This window comes from Lathyrus oleraceus, chromosome 1 (assembly GCF_024323335.1).
Source record: "Lathyrus oleraceus cultivar Zhongwan6 chromosome 1, CAAS_Psat_ZW6_1.0, whole genome shotgun sequence".
Lineage (NCBI taxonomy): Eukaryota > Viridiplantae > Streptophyta > Magnoliopsida > Fabales > Fabaceae > Lathyrus > Lathyrus oleraceus.
Genome location: NC_066579.1, coordinates 451,062,322 through 451,088,111, shown reverse-complemented (window position 1 = coordinate 451,088,111; position 25,790 = coordinate 451,062,322). Strand labels below are relative to the sequence as shown.

At 30.7% G+C, this 25,790-nt stretch overlaps 1 protein-coding gene and 1 non-coding gene across 2 annotated transcripts; both read left to right on the top strand.

Annotated features, from left to right (window-relative positions):
• Nucleotides 1-1,249: 1,249 nt before the first annotated feature.
• Nucleotides 1,250-1,355, top strand: LOC127116711 (small nucleolar RNA R71). Its single transcript, XR_007801507.1, has one exon. It is a non-coding gene; the product is annotated as a small nucleolar RNA R71 (small nucleolar RNA).
• A 4,522-nt stretch (nt 1,356-5,877) lies between these two features.
• On the top strand, nt 5,878-19,127 carry LOC127083222 (uncharacterized). The gene is made up of 3 exons (XM_051023507.1): nt 5,878-5,957; nt 8,427-8,921; nt 18,428-19,127. Exons 2-3 carry the CDS (start codon nt 8,444-8,446, stop codon nt 19,063-19,065), a joined length of 1,116 nt encoding a protein of 371 aa, XP_050879464.1. The 5' UTR covers nt 5,878-5,957; nt 8,427-8,443; the 3' UTR covers nt 19,066-19,127.
• The last annotated feature ends 6,663 nt before the right edge of the window (nt 19,128-25,790 follow it).

The following is a 25,790-nucleotide window of genomic DNA, read 5'->3' as shown; positions in this document are numbered from 1 at the left end:
CTTTCTTAACCAAAATTCATGGTGCCTATTTAACAGGGGATTGAAAAACTCCCCAGATCCTTAAGCTTAGAAGGCAACATATTTTTGATTACCGCACTACTATTAACATTCATAGCCACACTTTCATGAACCTCTAATTTTCTTTTGTTAGAAAGAATTTCTTTTAAGAACTTGGCATAAGTGGGCATTTGAGAAAATTTCTCGGTGAGAGGCATATTGATGTGGATCTTTTTAAGATGTTTCACAAAAAATTTAAATTGGGCCTCCACTTTTGCCTTTGCAAACCTTTGTGAGAACGTGATGAGTGGTTTATAAGGAGTAGGAGCAACATTGGTGCTTTCTTCTTAACCTCTTCAACAACCTCCTTTTCAGGTGGTGATGGTTCACTCTCCTCAAACTCTTTTCCTTTCTCATTAGGATCAACCACTTGCTTACAAGTTCTGGTTGTCACAATATTCATTTGCGCCTCGGGATTTTGCTCAGGTTGCCTCAGAAATGACCCTAGAGGGATGAAAGTTGAATCTTGTTGTTATGCAACTTGGGAGATTTGAGTCTACAACATTTTATTATGGGTATCAATATTTACAACTTTGGTGGTTAGCTACCTAAGTACCTCATTATTATGGAGGTTTTGATTTCTAAAATCGTCATTTTGACGAGTTTGCGTCATCATGAAATTTTCCACTTCAAAGTTCTAAATTAGACTTCTTAGGAGAAACGGTCACAAATTTTTAGAAATTCGGTGGTACTATAGCTTGTTGTAGTTAGTTGTTCTTATAAGAGAAATTTGGGTGGTCTCGCCACCCTAGGTTGTAGGTATTTGAATACGGATTATTTTGTTGATTATTGTTCACAAAATTAATGTTGTCTTGAATAGATCCTCCGGTAAGAATCATTTGACAATCATTAGCCATGTGCCAGTTTATTCCGCATATCTCATAGAAGAGAGTAGTGTGGCCAATAAAGGATACATGGATAGGTGGGACAGGTACATAAGGGGTGATGCTCAGACTTTTAATTTTCTGATAAAGAGCATTTACCTTTGTATTCATATGGTCATAGCGGAAGATTTAGCAACGACTTTTTACGCACTAACCCGTGAATGATGATTCTTAGCCATTTCTTCTATTTGATTAGTGGCTACATCTTTGGGGTTGTTCATGAGGGTGCCACTGACAGTCGCATCTAAGGTAAACCTTGTGGTCTAAAGGAGACCATTGTAAAAGTATGAATGACTAACCACTTTTCAATCCCATGGAATGGACACAATCTCAATAGATCTTTATAACGCTCTCATGCGTCAAATAAGAACTCTCCCTCATCTTGCCTAAAATTGTTAATTTCATTCCTTGCTTGGGTTGTTTTTCTTGTTGGAAAGTACCGCGAAAGGAATAAAGTTTTTAATTGAGCCCAAGAAGTTATAGAATTTACAGGAAAAGATTGAAGACAGGCCCTGACTCGATCTGTTAACAAGAAAGAGAATAACCTAAGGCAGATGGCACAATTACGGTACCACAATTATCAACAAAAATAGATATATCAAAATTCAAGTTTTCTGAAGGTAACCCTGAGAATTGGTCTTGTTGGACAATGCCTATAAAAATAGTTTGAGTTCAAAATTATTTTCCGTTATGGGAGGGTGCACAAGACTACATCGCATAATCCTTAAGAGGCTTAATGTTAACTATCGGTTCATCCATCACTTGTTGTCTTAGATTTCAACGTCTCTCGTGCAAGAAACGCTCGACTTTGTTCACATGATCGACTAAATTATTGGCAGAACTAGTTCTTTGCATACAAATATAGTGATAGAGCTAAAGCAGAAAAATAAAAATACTTTAGTCTTTACGGTGACTAAATAAAATTTCAATATTAAGCACAATTGGTCCTCAACAACGGCACCAAAAACATGACACACTGTAAATGTACGACAATGCGAAGTAGTATAAAAAGAGATTTATAGAACCACAAAGACCAATTGTTGAATATTGAATTCTATTTTATCGGAATAAATCTAGAGCAACCAAAAATTGATTTTTTTCGAAAATAGCTTAAGTGAAAAGCACTTATGAGAACAACTTAAATTAAAAGCACTTATATATTATAAAACAAACAAGACTGAGGATGCATGATTCTTGCTCATACAAATCCATGTATTAATTGATTTCAATTATGACAAATTCAATATGATTATAGAAAAATAGATAATTTTGGACAAGACCTACTTTCGTCAGCGTGTTGTCCCGTCTAAGATGAATAATTCGTCCAATTTAGCTATCATGGATTATGCATCAAAAAAACTTTTTTCGCACGATAATAAAAATTGAAACTTTTCTCAACTGAGTTTGGGCACTCTCGTGACTCGTACTCAATTGTTTAAAAATCTACTTTTAGGTACTGAAGCATGCCCTTTCAGTGTATGGTCGGTACATGAGTAATCTTCACTTTCGTGAAAGGTATAATTCTAACAATCAGTTTTTAAAATAAAATATTAACGATTTTCTCATAATCTAATTGCAAGAATTTCATGGATAAGTCATGAGACAAGTCTCATGACCCTTGGTCCTTAGAGAACTACTCATTTATGGTCAACAATAATCGAATTAGCAATCATGATAAACGGTAGAAATAAATTGACAATTATAATAAAAGGATAAAAGAAACTTGACTAACAACAAAGTAATCTAAAGTAACAATAATTCAGATGCTCCAAGGAGATTTGAGTACAACTTTTTGAAATAAGCAGAAATAATATGTAAAAGCTAAAAATGAGATCTTCCAAACTCATATAAACTATGAGTTTTTATAGTAAATTATAATTGTGGAATAATTTAATCTTGTCCAATGCCCATCAAAAGGAAAATATCACAAATCAGAAACAGAGATCTCAAAACACCAATAAAAGAGCCATAAAAGAAAACAAAAGTCCAGGAAGTGTGTCTGCAGCATGCGTCTAGAATTTATATGGGGACTCGACAATGGCCACTTTGACTCGTAAAATCTGTTACGGTCACCCGTAACATCCCTTTGGAAAATGCATGGCAAAATTTCGAAATTTTTCTTTTCTCGCATTTCGTTCCTTTTTGTTCCCTTTTCATCCGAAATACTTACTTAGGTCTCAAAACATCCGAAATAGAATACCAAGCATAAAACATGATAGAAATGAAGGTAAATCAAACTAAAACAAGAAAATAACAAAGGAAAATGTCTCATATAAACGATACGAAAACCACTTATCAGCTTATTATATGAACTTTGTTTAACCACTTAGGTACATGCATCGTGTTTGTATAAACTTATACAAATCAGATATTTATGGATTCTTTGACCCATTTAGTATTCAATTTATAGATAATTCTCCAAAAGCGATTGAATCATTCATATCATCATTGTTAAGAGAGGAGAATAAAGATTATTACTTAACACCACTTATCGATTCGTGAGTAATTTTGAAATTGTGGTTTCTCTATATTATTAATTTTAAACCAAATACTAATTATGCTTGTGTTCATTCAGTGGTCATATCAATTGATCGACATCTCTCTTCGGACGAATATGGTAATTATGCTATGTTCGTTGACCAAACCACTTGAATTAAATATGAGACGTCTACTTATTACATAAGTTTATATTTTATGAGACTTTTAGTAATACTTTTTATTACTTTGTAATTAGTTTAGCATGTAACATGTTTAAATTATTTTCAATATATAGAGTTAAGGAGGGACACAATATGTTGAACGAAGTTAGAATAAAAGACATGCATTTTGTATGCCTTTGGTAAGTAAATTACTTGTGACATTCATTTATATATTATTACATGTGTGATTATATATTCATGTAATATTTAAATTTGTAGATGGGGAAATAAAAAGGAGGATACGAGTGTAATTTATATATCATGAAACACATGTTAAACATTATCCTTGCGGCATTGTTGATTCTTGAGATCAAGTATATATATTTACAATAACTCATTCATGAATTAAACTGCATGTATAAAAGTTTGTTATTATTTCAAATCAATTGATCTTCCATTTCCTTCAATTTTTTATATAGATGTTTAACGATATTACATCATTCTCACATGAAGACTTTAAAGATGTTCGTACATGTTGGACATCTTGATTTAATGCCCTTTATACGCCAAAGTTATGACATTGAGTTAGTAATATATGTTAGCAATATTTTGGGTTTGATGTAAATAATATTTATAGTTGTTTAATATTTTGGTACTATATTGAAGTCATATTTTGGTGGTTACATATAATGTACACATATGAGCAATTCAAGCCATATTTTGATTTTAAAAAATTGTATATTTATTGGTTCATATTATATACCTACTTTTTCAATGATTACTTATTCAGAGAGTGTTTATGCACAATACTCCATCTCATTGGGGACCATAATTACTCTGGAGATCTAATCAGGTACCGTTTCATAGTTCTTCACGGTGAGATTCTCATATTGCTTACGTAGGGTTTGAAGCTTTACCTTCTTCATTGATGTGTCACCACCATAGCATCGTACCAGTGTATCCCACGTTGTCTTCACCGTCGTCGAATCAACAATTTTCTCAAACACCTTTGTATCGACACACTGATGGATATAGAACAACGTTTTCTGATCCTTCTTCCTTATTTCTGGTTGCGCAATTCTTTGCGCTTCTATTGCATTTTCTACAACGACATGTAACCATTATTGACGAGATCAAGAACATCTTGATCTCCAAATAACACACACATCTGAATCGACCACCGATTCTAGTTCTTTCCGTTGAATACTGGAAGCTTTGTGTTCAACATAATGTTTCCGTGCAAATCACTTTGTTCTCACCAACACTCGTGTTTTCTAAACCATGAGAATCAAGATTTGTGATTGTCTCTGATTTCGAACTTCAATTCAACGCGAATTTAAAAAATAAAATCAACCACACACCCCACTACATTTGTGTTTCCCTATGAATCGAACTAGAATTCTAAATACCAATTGTTGGAGTTCAACCATAAACATCCATTAACAATGCACAAGAATTTGAGAAGACGAAGATAAAGAGTGAGAAGAGAAAGATGATTTTTCTATCTAACTTTTCTCAAAATGGAAGAACATTTATAAATTCACTTTATTTGAGTTTATATAGATTAATCTAAACTCAAATGCACATTAAATACAAATACAAATTTAAATTTAAATAAAATTCAAAACTAAATTAACTTGAATATTATTTAACAATAACTTAAATTTATTTACATTTAACAATAACTTAAATTTATTTACATCATTCTTATAATATCATAGAACTTTTTTTAATAAAGTTTTACCATATTTGAACAACCGGGTAAACGTCACTAAATGAACAAATTTCAATTCCGATGTAAATCCGAATGAGGCTTATTGTTGGTATGTTTTCTGATTAGTTTTATCTTATTATTTCAAATTAGTTTTATTTATATCTTGTTGGTTCCAATCAATACAGTTTTTATTTCATTATAAAAATCAATATAAGTTATATTGTTTTTAATCATACAGGTTGTGTATTTAAAATGGTTAACTTTAATTATTAATATAAAACTTAAATTCAAATATATTTTTTATTAACTTAAAATATTTAAATTGATATTTTAAATAATAATAAAACTAAATATAAATAAAAATTAATATGTAAAATTATATTATAAGATCTAACATAAGTTCTTTAATGTTACACTATTAAAATAAAAATAGTAAAAATAGAATGAATTGTTTCAAGATAATATGATTCATTACAAAATAACTATGAAATGAATTGCACCATTAAAAATATAATGCTCTTAGTAACCAACTTATTTACTCCCTTTCTTATTTATAACCATGAGCCACTTCTCTATCCAAAATAAATATCTTAGGTCATCTTATCTGTTCAAAGAGTGAAGAAGTGAGAGCTTGAAGAAGATAGGTTGCTAGTATAAGAAGAAGTAAGTTTTTCTCCTTTCTTTTCTTCCTCCTCTTGGACTATAAGTTTTTCTCATTTTCCTACTCAAATTTATCGTTGTTGATGTTAATGATGAAATAAAAGATTGATGAATTTCTGAAACTACAAAAGCTTCCATTTTTATGTTAAATTTTATCCTATGAGTTTAGAATTTAAAGTTTTAGTTTTCATGTTAATTAAAACTCCATACTTTAATATATATCTATATCTATATATAGGGTTGGAACTAGAGAACTTCTTTTCAATTTCTTTTAACTGCTAAACCACTTAATTACTGTTATTCAGATTAAATTAGAAGCTCTACAAAATCTGATATTTATGTATCTAATAAACTTAGCTCTCTAGTACCTTGAGTTTATATATGTATCCATCATTCAATTATAATACTATTTTTATATTAATTCATTTAAGTTAAAATTAATTCTATTTCATATAAGGTATTCAATCAAACCCTAAAATATAATTTATTTATTTTTGAAAGCAGTCGTAATAGTATTTTATCCATTTGTTTCATAAAAAATGTTTAATTTGGATTGTGTATGATTATTAAAAAATCAATTAATTATATTAATTTCAAAAACAAAATAATTTTTTATAACACAGTTTTAATAAATATAGTAAGTGAAATTAGTTAGAGCAGTTGAAATATAAGAAATAAGAATGTATTAGGTCAGGAAAGAATAATTTATCTTTCATTTGTATTTTAAAATGATAATTACTTTGAGACCCTAAAATATCTAATTAAACTATATATTTTTTTATTGAATAATAGAATATTAAACTTTCAGATTTCAGAAGTATACACAAATCGGTTACTAAGAGCATTCTCAATAGTTTTCAATGTTGTAACTTATCTAATAGTAATTTTGTTTAATAATCATACTGTACTAATAAAACAAATTGTATTTAATTTTTCATAAAAATAATATTTTTCAATGATGTAACTTATCTAAATGTGCTATTTAAATATATATTTTTTCATAAAAATTATATTCTGCAATAAGAAAATATTGTAATTAAACTATATATTTTTTCATTAAATAAGAGAATATTAAACTTTGAGATTTCAGAAGTAAAAAAAAGTTGGTTACTAATTATTTTCAATAGTTTTGAATAACGTAACTTATCTAATAGTAGTTTTGTTTAAAGTAGAATGTACAATATCAATTTATAATTTTCATAAAAATAATATTTTTTACAAGCACTTGAAGTGGTTAGTCCTATTCAATTATTTTCAAAAATTTATTGATTTATAAGGATTAATAATATATTTACACTAACACATAATATAATTAATTATTAAATTCAAAACTAACCGTTTACATATATTTAATCCAATAAATAAATTTCAAGAAATGATATTCCTATACCACCTAAACTATATTTTACTGTTCACAAAAATACAGCAAACAATAAAATATTATAATAATATATTAAAATAAAATATTAAAAAGTATTATTTTTTATTTATTTTTATTTTTAAATTAAATAATATTGTTATTAAATTATGGGATTAACCAATTCTATAATTTTATTAACAAATTTTTTATATTATATTAACCAACTTTAATGATTGTTCAAAATTATTTTGGATATTTGGACGTTTAATAACTAACTTCATAACTTTATTTACCAACTTTTTATTTTTTATTAACCAACTTTATTGTATTAGTAAATATTATTTTTAATATTTTAACGTGTATTAATCAACTTCATCATTTTATTAATTAATTTTTTATATTTTATTAACCAATTTTATTTCGCTATTTTAAAGTCATTGTTTATGGTTACTGTTAATCGACACTGTTCATAACTATTCATATACTGTTCACGCAGTGTTAAAAAAAATCATTTAAAATAATATTCATAACTATAAATATAATGAATGGTGTATGATATATGTATTGATATACAAATAGTGTAGGAATAGTATAACTGATAAATATCAGTAGACTATCTCAGTTCTACTCATTGTTTTACGTATAAGTAATTAAATTAAAGAAGTTAATGGCTTGATGCTCTTATATATACACTGCCACTATTTTATATATAATGTTGTCACCACCTAAGTGTTCAAGGTTATTGATTCAATTTTATGCTTTAGTCTAATATGGACCTCCTAAAAGATTCAAAGGAGAATTATTCAATATTTTTAGTAAAAATATAAATTTTATAATAATAAAAAGAGATTAATTATTATAGTAAAAAAATTTATCCTATCAATTTATCATCATCCATTTTTATTAGTTTATGGATGGTTGAAATAAAAGTCAAATTTTTTTCAACATCTAATGTCTATAATTAATTGACGTCTATAATTAATTGACGGTATAAATTTTTTTCTATAGTATAATATATTTCAATTAAATACTAATAAAAAGTGAGGATATTTAATATTGTATAAAAGTTTATTAACAAATAAGAAATTATATATACATATATTGGTTTGAAGGGAAAAAAGGGCACAGCATGCTTGGAATTTGTGTTTCTTTCAAGAGGAAGTTACAATGCAAACCCGAGGCAAAACAAGTTCATGAACCAAAGACATCATGGCAGCAAAATGGCAACACTACTGCAAATAATGAGAAAACAAAGTCAGGTTTACTTGAGTATTCAAACATCATCCAAGGAAGCAAGAGGTACTTAAAAAAATCACTAAGTTTGAATCCAAAATCTGAAGGGATGATGATTGATATAAGTGATCCTATAAACCATGAAATTCTTGATGATGATAGTGATTTGGAAGGTTGTTATAGATCAATAACAAGGGCTTCATCAACATCTTCAAGGTTAAGCAATCGTGTTTACTATAATGAAGAAAATGTCTTATCTAATACAAGGTCGTTGGTTCATATGGATGGTCCTTCAATGTTGAAATGTTACAATTATGGTGACAAACTCAACAGCCATAATACTGTTGAAGCACACCATATCACCGAGCATTCAGGTAATCACTAATGTGTAAGTTTAAGGTTGCTTCTTTATGGTTATTTTTATTTGCTTATTCAATATATATATATGTTTTGGTAACGTAGTACTGTTTAGAGTATATTTAATTATTTTTAAATAAAATTTGTTAGAAAACACACATTGATAAAAGCAAGTAGATCTACGAACTAAATATATATATATATATATATATATATATATATATATATATATATATATATATATATATATATATATATATATATATATATATATATGGACAATAAATAAATATATACGGATATTAAATATCAAATTTAATAAATAAATAAATAAAGATATAATATTAAAAAATAATAATAAATACTATATTAGTATTATAAAAAAATAATTATTTTGAAATATAAAAAAAGTGTAAATAAGATATATTAAAAATTATTGTGAAATAGTCCCTTCGTTTCTTTATAAGTCTCACTATTTTGAAGAAAAAAGATTATTTATTTTTAATTGTCACTTTTAAAGTTTAAGATAGTATTAATTGTTTTTTTTTTAAAATTATCTCAAAATAATTATTACAAATAAAATAAATGTAATAAATAATTAAGAATGTTATAATTAAAAGAAGAATTATTACCCCCGTTTCTTTATAATTGTCACTTTCCTTAAAAAAATTGTTTCTTTTTAATTGTCACTTTCAAAGTTCAAAGTAGTATTAATTACAATTTTGTCAAAATTATCTCTATATAATTATTACATAGAGAGAAAAAGTAAAGTGAATGTAATAAATAATTAAGGATATTATAGATAAAAGAAGAATTATTATTTAAAAAATAATAATAATGATTAGCTTCTTTAATATCTGTAAAAAAATAAAAAAATAATATTTAAAAAAAATGAAAAAAAATATTTAAAAGGTAATAATAATGATTAACTTTATATAAAAATATATCCAATAAATCAAAACAATAACACTTTTAAAAAGATAAAAAGAAAGTATGAATTAACTAGAAGGGGGTGGTGGACGTCGACCATACATGGCTTTAATTGAAAAAGCACCCTCATCTCATCTTATATACGTACAATAAATATGATAGCATGTTTTAATTATTGTGGTGGACGTTGACCATTCATGGCTTGAACTATAAAAGCACCCTCATATTAGTTAGGAGGGATGGTGGACGTTGACCATTCACGGCATGAATTGAAAAAGCACCTATAAATTAGATATATTTAAAATACATCGAGGTATACACAAATAAATTTAAGTTTTTATATTTTTTTGTTAATGTATTTAATCTACCTATAAATTAGATATATTTAAAAATAAATAAATTTATTTATAATAATAATAATAATAGGAGGTCGTATATTTCTATCTTAATGTGTTTGATTCTATATATATATATATATATATATATATAGAAAGTAAGGTACGTATCTCTTTATCTCCTTTCTTTGCTATCATAGTCACGTCATGTCAATAGATTGTTCATTTGTTTTCTTTTGATATGACAAACTTCCCCTGCACTTTTGATTACCCTTACTTTTTTCCCGCATCATGATTGACATTGTAATAGATTTTTTGTATTGTACCCTTTAGGTTGAAGACCTAAATACAGTAAATATATATAAAATGGTTCAAATAAAAGAAGATTCTAAAAAGTGGAAATTACATGAAACTAAAAAGAAAACATTATTTTTAATAACAAATTATATTTTTCCGATATTTTATTTACATATTTTTTATATTTCAAAATGATTGTTTCTTTATAATATTAATACAATATTTTTTATTATTTTTCACTATTATATTCTTATTTATTCATTTTTTTATTCAACTACTTTATTACTTATAATTAATAAGAGTATACTAATAAATTATATTAGATTTAGTAAATTTGTATGAAAAAATATTAAAAAGATTAATTATATATTTTTATTTAAATCAGTGTACGATTTTTAAAATAATGTTTATTTATCAAATAATGCTAACTTGTGCCCTAGTGACACATGTTAAGAAACCCCAAATAAAAAATTTGTTTTGAAAAAATAAATAAAATTATTAATGATAAATTTTTAATAAATTCAATATACAATTTCCAAGAATTTATTTCTATATTTATCTCTTAATTTGTGCCAAAAGGGCACAAGTTAACATTGCCCTTTATTTATTTAGTTTTTAATTTGTACTTCTAGAACATAAATTTGTATTATCCTTAATTTTATCATTAAAATAAACATATCAAATCATTTTCTTAAAAATCATACATTGTTGAAAGATGATATTTTTTATGAGATGAATGAAGCATATAATATATAGATATTTTTCTCGTAAAGATATAAAGAAAGGAGTAGCAGGGATACTAAAATAAAATAAAATTGAAACAAACAATAAGAATGTAAGGGTGGACAACTAAAAAAAATCATGTCTAATTTTGTAAATTCAAAATCTTTAACTTTTATTAGGTTATACATATATATTACAAGCCTTTCCAAATGTTCCAAACCATCAAATATTAGACCAAAGTCAAACTTGCTCTAACTCTAGATCCATGTCCCATCATCCTAAATAAATATCAAACTATGACTCACTTGGTAAAACAATGCTTCATCCTAACCATGCGTCTAAAAATTTCGTACAAAATATTTGCATTAATGTCACAAGATACAAATAAATAACCCATCGACTCCACATACGTCTAATCAAACTCACAAAAGATCTCACTAGGTTCTAGTAAAACCATTTTCCTAAACATATTTTCAAATGTTAAATCCTTTTTTCTATAATAATTGCCAAGAAAATGTTATCGTTTTAGAAGGCATTAAGCTCTTCTTGTAATAACAAGTTCCTTAACACTAGTTAAGAGCTCCTCCTTTAAATTTTGAGAAAGAATAGTAAGGTATCCTGACCTAACTGAGTAGCCACCCTTAGGATTGTGAAGTTATACTCAGAGTCAGAATCGATCATGTGCAAATGCAGCATGTGCTGCAGCATAGGATCTCAAATTTTAGAGGATTTCAAAGTTTAAAATTATTATTATTTTTTCATAAATATTAATAAAAATAAATAAAATATTATTAAAAAAATTTAATAAGTGAAAGAAATGTTATGATAAAAATTTAATATATATAAAAATCAAGATTGATCAAAACTCAAAATAATTATAATTAAATTTATTTTTAAATAATACATAATTGTATTTCTGATATTTTTTTAATGATTATAATTGTATTTTTTTAAAAATTTGAGCCCATTTTTAAAATTAAAACGGGATCTCCGATATGATTGGGGCGACCCTGGTCAGAGTCCAAATCTTTAGTATGAGTGACACCCTGAAGATATTATATCAAACTAATTACCAATTTTTGCTCCCAAACAAAAGACCAGTCATCCACATAAAGTTTCAAATCTAGATTCCATCCAGGGAAGAGCTAATCCCATCAATCGAAAGACTTTTATGGCTAGAAACATGAGACAACCTTTAGAAGAAATTTTTAAGAGGAACAAAGCCCACCGAGGACTCTTCTAAAAAAACAGTGCGAAGGTCGTCACCAAGCTTGTATAGTGACATCCTTAGAGAACTAATATAAATTAATTAACTAGTCATATCCAATAAGAAAAACACCCTTCCTCAAAGACACGGTCCTTGTAAAACACACTATCACACAACAATAAGACTCGATATAGTCTAAGAACAATAGCGATCTAAGATGATCTCACGCCACATGTCAACACCGTATATGATCAATCTCTAATGCCACTTATCGAGATGAGCCAAGTTAATCAATTGGATGCCCTTCAAATCGAGCTCATCTATATTCTTATACTTACACGTAATTGACCATCTAACCTAGGAAATATTGGACATCCTCGTTAGCTTACCCCACATAAACTTCCTCTGGAGTCTAATAATCTTCTTTCACACTTTTAACGACATCTTCATGAGGACAGAAAAAATAGAAATTAAGTTCAAAATGGAAATAATCAACACCCATTTTATTCCCAAGGCTAACAAATCTATTACACCACGAGTTTGTTTAGTCATCAATTTGGGGATCATCACCATGAAGCATTTTACATTGGAGCATTTCTTATGAGCAACTCACCTTATGAGAGACGTACCACATATTCATCCAAAATCTTAAGATGATAGGTGTGTGGATTCTCACATTTATAAATGCTCAAGTATCCATTTTTCTAATCAATGTGAGACTTCTCCACACAAGACTTTCAACTCACACTTGTTTTTCTCAACACTCTCCCTCGAGTGTGAGTCTATCCACAATACTCCTACTCAAGCGGAAGCTCTTTCATCCACATACACTTATACCACCATTGACAGTTTTCCAACGGGACATGCCTCTTACTCACCATCGTGTGTGGAGGACTTTCGATATAAGTGAGTCGGTCATTCACTTGAACCTCGCTCTGATACCAATGTTCATCATTAATTTGGGGGTAATCACGAGGGAGCATTTTTCATTAGGAAATTTCTTATGATCAACACACATTATGAGAGACACATCACATATTCACACAATACCGTAAGGTGATAGGTGTGTGGATTCTCTCACTTATAAATGCTCAAGTCTCCACTTTACTAGTCAATGTGGGACTTCCTCACACAACACTTAGAACTCACACTTATTTTTCTCAACGCACATTCCCCCTTAAGCGTGAGTATATCTACAATATTCTTCCTCAAGCAGAATCTCTTTCATCCACATACACTTATACCGCCATTGCCACTTTTTTAATGGGACATGCCTCCTACCCATCACCATGTGGGAAGGACTTTCGTTATAAGTGAATTGGTCCTTCACTCGAACCTGACTCTGATACCACTATTTTGTCATCAATTTAAGGGACATCACGAGGTAGCATTTTTCATTAGGGCATTTCTTATGAGCAACACACCTTGTGAGAGACGCACCACATATTCACCCAAAATATTAAGGTGATAGGTGTCTGGGTTTTATCACTTATAAATGCTTAAGTCTTCACTTTTATAATCAATGTGGGACTTCTCCACATAACATTTTCAACCCACATGTGTTTTTTCTCAACACTCTCCCTCAAGTGTGCGTCTATACATAATGCTCATCCTCAAGCAGAAGTTATGCCATTAACATACACTTATACCACCGTTGACACTTTTTCAACGATACATGCCTCCTACCCATCAACATATGGGGATGACTTTCGATACAAGTGAGTCAATCATTCACTCGAACCTGACTCTGATACCACTGCTTGGTCATCAATTTAGGGGTCATCACGAGGGAGCATTTTTTATTAGGGAATTTCTTATTAGCAACACACCTTGTGAAAGACAAACCTTATATTCAACCAAAATCTTAAGGTGATACGTGTGTGGGTTATCTCACTTATAAATGCTCAAGTCACCACTTTTCTAATCAATGTGGAACTTCCCCACACAAAATTTTCAACACACACTTGTTTTTATCTACATAGTCAAGTAGTTATTGGAGAGATAATTTGGCTCCCACGTTGACTCGAGACGAGAATTATCCTCCATCAATAGGCCTATATATCTAAAAGGAAAAGCCTATATTTTGCAACTCAAGAGGTGTTTTATCATCCTAAATGAGTTAATATGAACACTAAACCCATTGAGACTACTACAAATAGTTTTTATACTTAAAATGTTGTCTGTAATAGCTTTCCCAAGATAAGCATATCATATGCATATTAGAGATGTGAAGCAACTAGATTAGAAGGGACAATTCAAAAACCAGAAAGAAAATTAAAACTACCTCTTTTAGATAAGGACCCATTAAACCCCTTCATAACCAAAAAGATAAGAAACTAGACAGGAAACCTCGTTGCTTGAAACCCCCTAAACCCAACCAAGGTCCTAGAAGATATATTCTTTTCAAGACCCATATCAATCGAGGCATGGTCTAACACACCCTTAGGAAAAAAAAGTAATAACAAACTTTAATATGTCTTGGTTTACCCAATCACATGAGATATCCCTACTGGACCTCCTGGTAGAGGTTGAACAATTTTCATGATTAAAAATATAATGAAAAAAACGAATGCATGTAAAATTTGCCAAGCAAGCGAGCTTAAACATATTCACCCTTGGAAGAAAACACCAACAATAGAAGAAATATCACAGGGAAGAAGGTAAGAGATCAAACGTTCACTATTATGAAAACTATAGAAAAGGAGGGCGGGGGAAAAGAAAAACATTTAATTTTATCTTAAAGAAGATGAAGCAATTAAACATTCCTCGATTGTACCAACGAATAAGATCATACAAACTTGACCAATTACTTGAACAATGAAGCTCACGAAGAAAATGATGGAGGAAGAAGAAAGTATTCTCTTGCAGGTTACTAATAGCAGAAATTTCCAAAATGGCGCTTTAAAAGCTTTTTATTACCCTATTCATCCATCGAGGATCCTACAATCACCACACACCAATAACAACTGAAATCTCTTATAAAATTGTTCAAAATACTATAATGCTCTATTGGAGAGGAAATAAAAAACACTTTCCATTAGATTATCTAAAGCATCTAGGCTCACACTTTTCACATCCCTCCACCAAATGTAATATTTGCTTCCTTTGGCCGAATTTGCATCCTCCAAATAAGCTCTTGTAAATTGCCATACTTGAAAACCAATAAATCATACTACCTAGATTCACGGTCATTTAGAATTATCCAGTGCCATTTACATAAAGGTCCATATTAAATCTTCCAACATGTTTAACACCTAAACCACCTTCTGATTTGAATTTACAAGAATCTCCCAATTGAACCAGTTTCCTTTCCTCTTCAATTCAGGGCCATCTCATAAAAAAATCCCTATGAATCTTCAATATTTCCTGACCTACTAGCTTAGGATCCTTGAAAATTGATAAATAGCAATACGAATATTGCTTAAAACTGCATTAATCAAGGTAACCCTTTCTCCCACAGACAGGTGTCTTCCATACCAAGCAGATAACTTCCAATGTAGTTTATTCAAAATAGGAACCCACGCTGATCTTTTTCTAGAAATGCCCCCTATATGTATCCCTAAGAACTTGAAGAAAGTGGAACCAGTTTTACAAGCCAAGAAAAGTGAAGATTCATGCAAATCCACGTCACTAACATTTATACCAAAAATATTGAATTATGAAAGTTTATACTCAAACCTGGAGCTAATTCAAAGCCTCTCAAAATAGCTTTGATGCTATAAATATTATCTAAAGAACCATCACAAATGATGATTGTATCATATGCGAATTGGAGGACCTTAAAGTGAAGATCATCGTCAAATTTTAACTTGTGAAACTCTCCTTAAATGGTGGAATTATGCAAAATCCCAACTAGCCCTTCAAATACCAGTAGAAAAATAAAAGTAAATAAGGTATCTCCTTGGCGCAAACCCATATTAACAAGCATGGACATTAAGCTAGAAAAAAATTAAAGCTTCCATCCAGCGAATCCAAGTTCCACCAAACTCAATCGTCTTTTGCATGAATTTGAGAAAGTCCCGTGACACATTGTCATAGGATTTTTCATAGTGTATCTTCACTATAAGACATTTATTCTTAAATCTCTCACAGTAATCCAATAACTCATTCAAGAGCATTATTCCATCATACATCTTCCTTTGGCTCAAGAAAGAAGATTGAGACTTAGAAATTAAGCCATTCAAAACCTTCTTAATTCTATTAGCCAGAAGCATTGCCAAGATTCTATATAATATACAAATTAGACATATATGTCTAAATTCATCAAAGGATTAATAATTATCTTTCTTAGGTATCAGAACCTAAAAAGAAGCATTTACTGCTTTAGGAACCTTAGAATTCCAATCGATTACATTCACAAACCTCATGATATCCCCCTTTAAAATCTCCCAACAAGCCTTGTAAAAGCTTAGGTTAAAGTTGTATGTACTTAGGCTTTTGTCCCCTACACCACTCCAAATAACATCTTTAACTTCTTTAATCAAAAATAAAACCTCAAGGCTCATACTCACTTCATGACTCAACTGCTTGAAAGGAACCCCTTCAAGGATTGGTCTCTTCTTACAAGGTTCTTTAAATCTACCTTGAAAATGATTTTTCCTCTTTACTTCCTCTACTTGGACCATCCTACCATTAACCGTGTTAAGACTCAAAATTTAATTTCTTCGAAATCTTTTCTTCATAGAGTTATGGGAGAACTCGATATTTGTGTCCCCTTCTTTGATCCACTTGTGTCTTGAATTTTACCTAAGGATGATCTCTTTGATGTGCATTGTTTCCCAAACCTTACTAGATGCCTTGAGCTTACTGGAAGCCAAGCTACTAGAATCTTTGCACTGGAAATCTTCAATGTCTAAGTGGTCTAAGTCATCAAGAGTCTTCACATCTTATACCACTTAAAAAATATAAAATTCCAAACATATTTATATTCCAGGTCTTTATATTTTCCTTAAAAATATTTAGTTTTTCTTTCATCACAAAAGTAGTTTTACCATTAATCTCAGCTGAGTTCCAAGTCTTCTCCATAAAAGGAACGAACTCTTTTATGATTCAGCCATCAATTAAAAAAATTGAATGGTTTAGGACCCCAATTTACCTCATTACCTTTGATCCAGACGGAGCAATGATCAGATAAATCCATATCTCCTACAAATTGACAAGCAATCTTCCACCTATTAATTATTCCTCCAAAGAGAAGAAAATTGTCGAGTCTCGTAATAACACTATCTTCCAACTTAAACCAATTGTACTTACTTCTTGACATAGGGATATCTATAAGATCTAACTTTTCAATGATCATCTCAACTATGTTTACAATTGAACTCTGGCCTTTTCTTTCACTATTCTTTTTTATTGCATTAAAATCCCCAACTAGAAACCACTCACCCTACAAAAATTTAGATATGACAGAAGTTAAATCCCTCCAGCATTTTCTCTTGTTATGAATGGAACATGAATAATAAATATTAACTATGTAAACATAAATTACATTCTAGAACACGTCCATTCCCACAAACCTCTCGCCCACAAAGTTAAAGTTGAGAGTAAAAAAACATGATTTCCAGATTATTTAAGAACCACTATATTTTCCTTGCACTCTTAGAAGTCCACTCAACATCTTTGGAACTCCATAAAGAAAATATTCCAGCTTCATCTATTCGTTGAAGCAAATAAATGTCGACGTCCCTCCCTTCAAAGGCTTCTTCTTTTTAAAGATATAGCCCATCCTCAAATGATGAGAGTGACCTTGAATGGATGCTTACGTTTGTCTATGTCAGGCTCGATCCTTGGCTTCCATGCAATTAAACTGTCTCTTGTTCCATTCCTAAGAATTCAAACTTGTTAGCATTTTCATAGATTTTTTAAGATACTTGGACACACTTCTTCTCCCAGAACTTTTTATTTCCCTGAACAACATCTTCATCTGATAAGGATTCACAACATCTTCATCTGATGAGAACCCAACTGAATTTGAATTTGAGTTTGAAGTGGTCGATGTCTGGACACTTAGGATAGCCTTATTATTTTGCAGTCACGGAAATTGAAGAAGAATCATCCCGGCAGATAGTAGAAACAATATGTGGAAGAGGAAGAAGCTTGGTTAGTTCAGAATTGTGGGAGATCGATTGCATGTTAAAAGTCCACAACAAGCCAAAAACACTAGCATGCTTTGACAAGTGTAGAGAAATGGTGAAGATTAAGGCAAACACTAGCAAGAACCATCCACGTTGTCTTGCTGATGGAAATGAGCTTCTAATGTTCCATGGCACTAACATTGCATGCTCTCTTGGCACAAACAGTTGTTATAGTTTGTGCAATTTAGACTACTGTGGTGTGTGTCAAATTCTAAGAAATGGTTTCTCGGCTAACAAAGAATTTCAAGGTGTATCAGGTGTTTTTACGAGTTCCACAAGGGGAAAAGCCCTTGATTCTGTTATGATATTTGATGAGAGTGAATGTACAAGAAAATCAGTTATAGTTTGTAGAGTAATAGCTGGGAGAGTTCATTATCATTTTGAAGAAATTCACGAAGATTTTGAATCAAAATTTGATTCATTGGCAAAAAAGGTAAGTGATCATTCAGATATTGAGGAACTATACTCGTTGAATCCTAAAGCTCTACTCCCTTGTTTTGTGGTAATCTACAAACAACAAACGGTGAATATTTAAAGGTTCCATACTTTTAACCATGAAGGTTCTCATGTTAGATTTGTATTTCTTTTCAATTTTAGTTCGTGAAAGTGTTAAATAGTGTCATTGTAGTTATTGAATATGTTGATATTACAATACCATTCTTGAATTGATCTTTTTAAAGTTAGTATGATAATAGAATGTATTTTTTATTATTTTATTTGTTCATCAAATATGACAATTTAATTCATAAAATTATTAATCTAGAAATGAGGAAGTAACAACTTATTAACTTCACTAGGCCCTTTTAGCCTTTGTTGTAAGGCCCATCTTTGTATTCTTGGCCCTTTCATTCTAAGCCTAGTTAGTTAGTATAGCAACGATTGGTTTGTTAAGGCTAGTTACAAAGATAGTTAGTTAGAGTTAACTAACTTTGTTTTCTTCAACCTATTGCTTTATAAACTTGTTCTTTCACTATTGTAATAACACTGAATTTTGATCAATAATAAATAACAATATTTTCTCATCATATTCTCTTTGTGCATATGTATCATTGCACACAAGGCCATTGTTCTTCGGTGTCCTCAATCAATTCACAAAAAATTTGCATCATTTTCACTATCTCTCCTTTATCTCTTCCATGGTAAATCAGAGCTAGTCTGATTTTTTTTACAAATTCTGCAAATCTATACTATCTACATTCATTGTGGTTTTACAAACAAATCTATTGAAACATAATTTGTAAAGCATGGTTATCCCGTTGGGTTCAAGAACAAGCCTAAGCATTTACATTCAACTAGTGCTTTTGCAAATAATGCTTCAGACTATCCTCCTCCTAATTAAACAAAATCTTCTATTGGATTTAGACAAGAATAGTACAACAATATCATGGAGGTACTTCAACAGGCAAGGTTCACTCCCAATATCATGACCAACTTTGTCACTAGCTCCTCCTTTGCTTTGAACTCCCAATATTCCAGGAGCATGGTAAGTATTTCGCCCTTTGGATTCTTGATACCGGGACAACCGATCATATTACCTATAATCTTGCTTCCTTCATTAAAGATAGGCATATTAACCTTGTCCATGTCACTTTACTTAATGACTCACAAACACCTAACTTTCATGTTAATATCATTTCTATTACCAAACTCATGACTAATCATCAATGTCATTTGCATTTCCATGCTGATACGTGTCATATTCTGCATAATATTTAAAAGAAAATAATTTATATAAGTAATTTGTGAAGAGATTTATACATCCTAGACTCTCCTATTCCTTCCTCACTTTGTAAACTTGTTGATAATAAATCTTATGAAAATAATATGCCTTTAAATGATGGCTAAAAATAGTAATAATATAATAAGAGATTAATTTAATATGCACACTAAGAATATGTCCCTTTTATGTTTGACCCTCTTTAATATAATAATAGATTAATTTAATATGCACACTAATAATAGAATGATACCTAAAGAAAATATGATAGATAATGTTATTATATTAATGTTACTTCCATTCAGATTGTTTTTTTAGTAAGTAAAATTGATTTGAATTAAAAGAACAGAGGTGTACTCCAACTCGTATAACGATTGGTCTCAAATTAGCATCTTAATGGAGGACATGTTGCCCAACTTCTACGAGAGGTTGTAGAGTTTCCATCAAATTATGTGCTTGAAAGCCAGACGGAAAAAATATACATAAGTTCTATCAAGAAAGGAATAACCTACCGATACAATATTCTTGTCCATTTACTGTGCAAAAACACACCATCCATTGATACAATATTTCCTGCAAGCTTTAACACAAATCACTAGCGCCATCTAACATCATCAAACTCTTGTCACAATTCCATTGCCCTTGCATATTGAGCATGTTGGTGCACAAATATCAGGAAAATGAAGATGGAAGAGAAAGAAAGAGAATATGTAATTAATTTTACTATCAAATGCAAAATAGTTACACAACTGAAATTTCAGTTCAGCATTTATATCATAAAAATCACTGAAATGAAATTTAAATGCAAATGAAATTGAATTTGAATTACAATTAATATCATCCCTTAATTCATATTTAATTAATTAAAATCAATAATACCAATTTCATTCCTCAAATGGATAAAGTGTTCAGTCTTGATTGTTTTGTTCAACGAATCTGCAAGTTGTTTATAAGTGCTACAGTGAACAATTTCAAGCACTCCATTCTAAACCTGATTGCGCGGAAAATAAAACTTCGTGTCAATGTGTTTGCTCCTTCAATGTAACACTAGATTTTTGACAAGGCTTATAGTTGATTTGTTGTCAATCATCAACATCACATGCTTTCTCACCTTGATTTTCATATCCTGTAATAAGTTCATAATCCAAACAGCTTGACAAGCATATAAAGCATCTGCAATGTACTCAGCTTCACAGGTTGACAATGTAACCATTGGTTGCTTCTTGGAGCACTAAGAAATGGGACCTCCCAGATACTTGAAGAAATATCCAGAAGTACTTCTCATGTCAACTCTATCTCCACAACAATCAGAGTCTGAATAGCATATCAGCTCTGAATCAGATTTAGCACCAGAAGGGAACAAAACTTCATACCTCAGAGTCCCCTTAATATACCTCAGTATCCTGACAATAGCATGATAATGTGACCATTTTGGTTTGTTCATAAACCTACTCACAAATCCAACTGCATAGCAGATGTCAGGTCTGGTGTTATAGAGATATCTCAATGAGCCCACCAACTATTTAAAAGTTGTAGCATCTACATCATCACCATCAACATCAGAATCCAGCTTGTGATTTATTTCAGTAGGTGTGATTGCCGACTTGTAATTTATTATCTCAAATCTCTTTAGAAGCTCAAGTTCATACTTCAGCCGATGCAAGATTATACCTTTATCAGAGTACAAAATATCCATTCTTAAAAAATATATCATATTTCCTAGACCAGTCATCTCAAACTCATTCATCAACACCTTCTTGAACTTAGTTATCTCATATGAACAACTCCTTGTTAGCAATATGTCATCAACAAAGAGACACACCAAAATCATATTGCTATCAGATGTATGTTGAACATAAACACCATACTCCATCTCATATTTTATGCATCCTTGAAACTTGAAAAATGAATCAATTTTCAGATTTCAAGCTCTAGGAGCTTGTTTTAGTCCATACAAGGCTTTATGCAACTTATACACCATTCCTTCCTGATTATTTTTCACCAATCCAGGAGGTTGTGACACATAAACTTCCTCTTGTAAAGTACCATTCATAAGTACAGATTTCACATCTAAATGCGTCAGAAGCCAATTTCTATTAGCAGCTATAGCAATCACCAATCAGATCATTTCATGCCTAGCTACATGTGCAAACACCTCAAAGTAATCTAATCCATATCAATGTAGAAATCCTCTAGCTACTAACGTTGTTTTGTGTTTTCCAATTGTTACATCTGTCCTCAGTTTCAACTTGTAAACCTGTCTCACACTAATGCCTTTCTTGTTCTTTTGAAGCTCACTCAACTCAAATCTCACACTTTCTTATTAAGAGCTTCTTCAGTACTAATTGGTTCAAAGTCTACCAACATGGCACACTGAATGATTTCTCCTTCAGAGTTTATCTCAGTATCTTGCAACATGTCAAACTCTGTAAATCTTCTTGGTATTTGTCTTATTCTTTGTGATGTCAAAACTTGTTTTGAATCTTATTTAGATGTTGTAACAATATCATATGTTTAATTACCTTCAGAGGAATGATTACCACAAGAGTATGGATAATCATCAGAATCTGGATCAAATCAGATTCCCCTTCAGAGTCGGACTCTCCTTCAGACTCACTTCAGAGTCAGAGTCACCTTCAGACTCTGAATCATCTTCAGAGGAAGAATCTCCTTCAGAGTCTGAAATATCTTCAGAAGTTAACTCGGATGTTAACACTGCACCAGAGTTGGATTGAGACTTATTCTAATTACATGCTTATGTTTCCTTCACGATGACATCTCTTCTGAATTCCACCTTGTTAGTGATTGGACAATAAAGCTTATAATCACCTGTATTGCGGTACCCAATCATAAATATTACTTTGCTTCTATCATCCAACTTCTTTCTAGTAGCACCAAGAACGTTGTTTGTAACAAACATAACCAAATAATATGAAATGACTCACACTTTTCTTATCAACAGTCCACTTCTCAAAAGGAACAGTTTTCTTCAACTTCTTAGTTGGATACCTGTTAAGCATATATGTTGGAGGGGCAACAACTTTTCCTCACAAGGTGTAAGGGAGCTTCTTCTCCTTCAGCATGCTCCTTGTCATATCAAGAAAATTCATGTTTCTTCTTTCAGCAAGACCATTATGTTATGGAATAGGGATAGGAAACTCCGAGTAGTGGCTTAGGAATTAACGTTCTATTGCATTGCTTAATCTTGCTTATGATGGTGGACTAGGGATAGAAAACTCCGAGTATATATTAGTGAGCTATACACCAAGGGATTGGGTATAACCATTTTGTTAATCTGTTGTGGGATTATAGGGACGATGTCATTCATGTAATACATCGAACATCAACAATAGAGAAATAGGGGATTCTATACACAACCTGATCGCTTTCGTATTATTGTCAACACACTTGATTTTTTTTGCAATTAAAACTCACCCCACCCCACCCCCGATCTAGTATTTTCTATGCATTGCACAATATTGTCTTGTTAAATAGCAATCCCTATGAATTCGATATTTTTTATTACTGCGACATTATCGGTACACTTGCCGAGAAGTCATCAAGTTTTTCATGTTGTTAGCGGGGACTGTTGATAATTTTAACAAGGTGATGCTTGTGCAACGTTTAATTTTTTTTATTTTATTTATGTTTTCAATTGTAAATATTATTTTTTTGTAATTATTTATTTTTATTTCTTCATAAATTTTCTTTCCCTATTCTTTCTCTTTTTAGTTTTATTTTTGTTTAATTTTTTTATCTAGTGTAGTGCTACTAAGATATTCTTTTGTTTGTTTTGTATGTGAGGTCAAAACAGTCATGCATGAAGACATCTATGTTAACTTGGAAAAGTTTGAAGCTTATTCAAAGGAGGTTATAGCAAAAACGTCCATTCTGGAAAATGCTAGAAATTATTCAGAGTCATAACCTTACGTCAACACTGATCATTCATGGGAGGAGGATTCATCATCTCAACTTGAAGAAATCTTGACTCAATTTATAAAGGTGGCTCAAGTAAATTTCGAGAAAATCAACATGCATCAAGAAACCATGCTAAGTGACTTTGGAAACATCCTTCGAGAATTTAGAGATGCAACTTGGTCAAGTATCTAGCCAATTAGCATTAAAATTGAGATCTAGTGGGTATTTCTATGAAAATATGTTAGATAGTCCTAAAGATAAGGAAATTGAAAGAGAAGTCAAACATGAAGGCGAGGTACTCGATGAACGAGGAGTTGAAAAAGAGAAAGAAGAAGAAAAATGCACAATATCTGATAAATAGATAGAAGCAAACGAGGTGAAAAAGATATGTGGGACATGAGTAAGAATGCAAGATAAAGATTGTATCATTTTGGAGGAAGCTTCAATTTCAATAATTCGTTCAGACTTAGATATCAAACTACAAGATCTTCAACAAAAGAATAGTCTTGAACCTAGCAACGCAGCTGATAAAAGAGGAGAAATAGATGAAGTATTGGATGAGATTTATGCCTTGTTTGATAATATTAAGCTAAAGAGAATATGGAAGAAAAACCTTTAATTTCTGAAAGTAATGGAATTCTTACCAAACAAAAGAAAGAAGAAGGATGATGTGTTTTTCTTGTCATATATGTCGCCCTAACACAAAAAATCAAAATGTCAAGCTTAGGACCTTAAAGAAGCGCTTAATGGGAGGCAACCCATCAGATAAGTTTTTATTTCATTTGCAAAATTTTAATTTTAGTTTATTTCAATTTATGGTTTTGTTTTGTAGCATGTCACATTTAGGAGTGCTAGGATAAAGACTTGAGAAATGGATTGAAAGAAGAAAGAGAGACTAAAAACTCTCTCTAATGCTATTATTTTTTCTAATCTCTTTGCACTTTCTAGTGTTATTGTTGTTGTTTCAGGAAATGGATCCAACGCGAAGTCGTTCCTCTCGAGCATAATCGTTAATTAGACGAGGGAAGAGTATACCAAACAGAACCAATACTTTAACAACACCATGCAAGACGTGCAAGACTTTTTCCGATCCAATGACATGTTAATTTGGAGTTTTATGAATTTCTATTAACTTCAGTGATTCCCTTTTACGTACAACAAGTCAATCTAGAGTATTAGCTACAATATTTGGTTCCCCTTTGTGCCAATAAATTAATTAATGTTGTCTTTAATGAATAGGTTTGTAGTTGTTATTTCTTTCAGATTTACAAAATTTGCAACTACATCATTGAACAAATGAACCAAAAGGAAACTTGATCATCAGGAAAGCAACTTACAACTTGAAGTCAAATGACGAAAAAACAATCAAGGGACTTGTACTCAGCCTTCAGATACCTTAACTAGTAAGGTTTGAGCCAAAGAAATTCTATTATTTACTATTCCATTTTTATTAAGTGTATCCATACTTTATTGTTTTACCAAGTTTGAGCTATTTCCGATTAAATTTTCCTGGTTTGATTGACACACACTGATGCAGTTGTTTGCTTTTAACTTTGAACATTTTTAACCACCCTATAGTAATAGGTACATCCATTTCTAACCGCTTTGAGCTTAGCCTTTCTTTC

Excerpts from the sequence above, each read along its gene's own strand:
- LOC127083222 (XM_051023507.1), top strand. The coding sequence starts at position 8,444 with ATGCTTGGAATTTGTGTTTCTTTCAAGAGGAAGTTACAATGCAAACCC. Across the intron at positions 8,922-18,427 it reads CCATATCACCGAGCATTCAG|TCACGGAAATTGAAGAAGAA; the intron begins GTAATCACTAAT and ends ATTATTTTGCAG.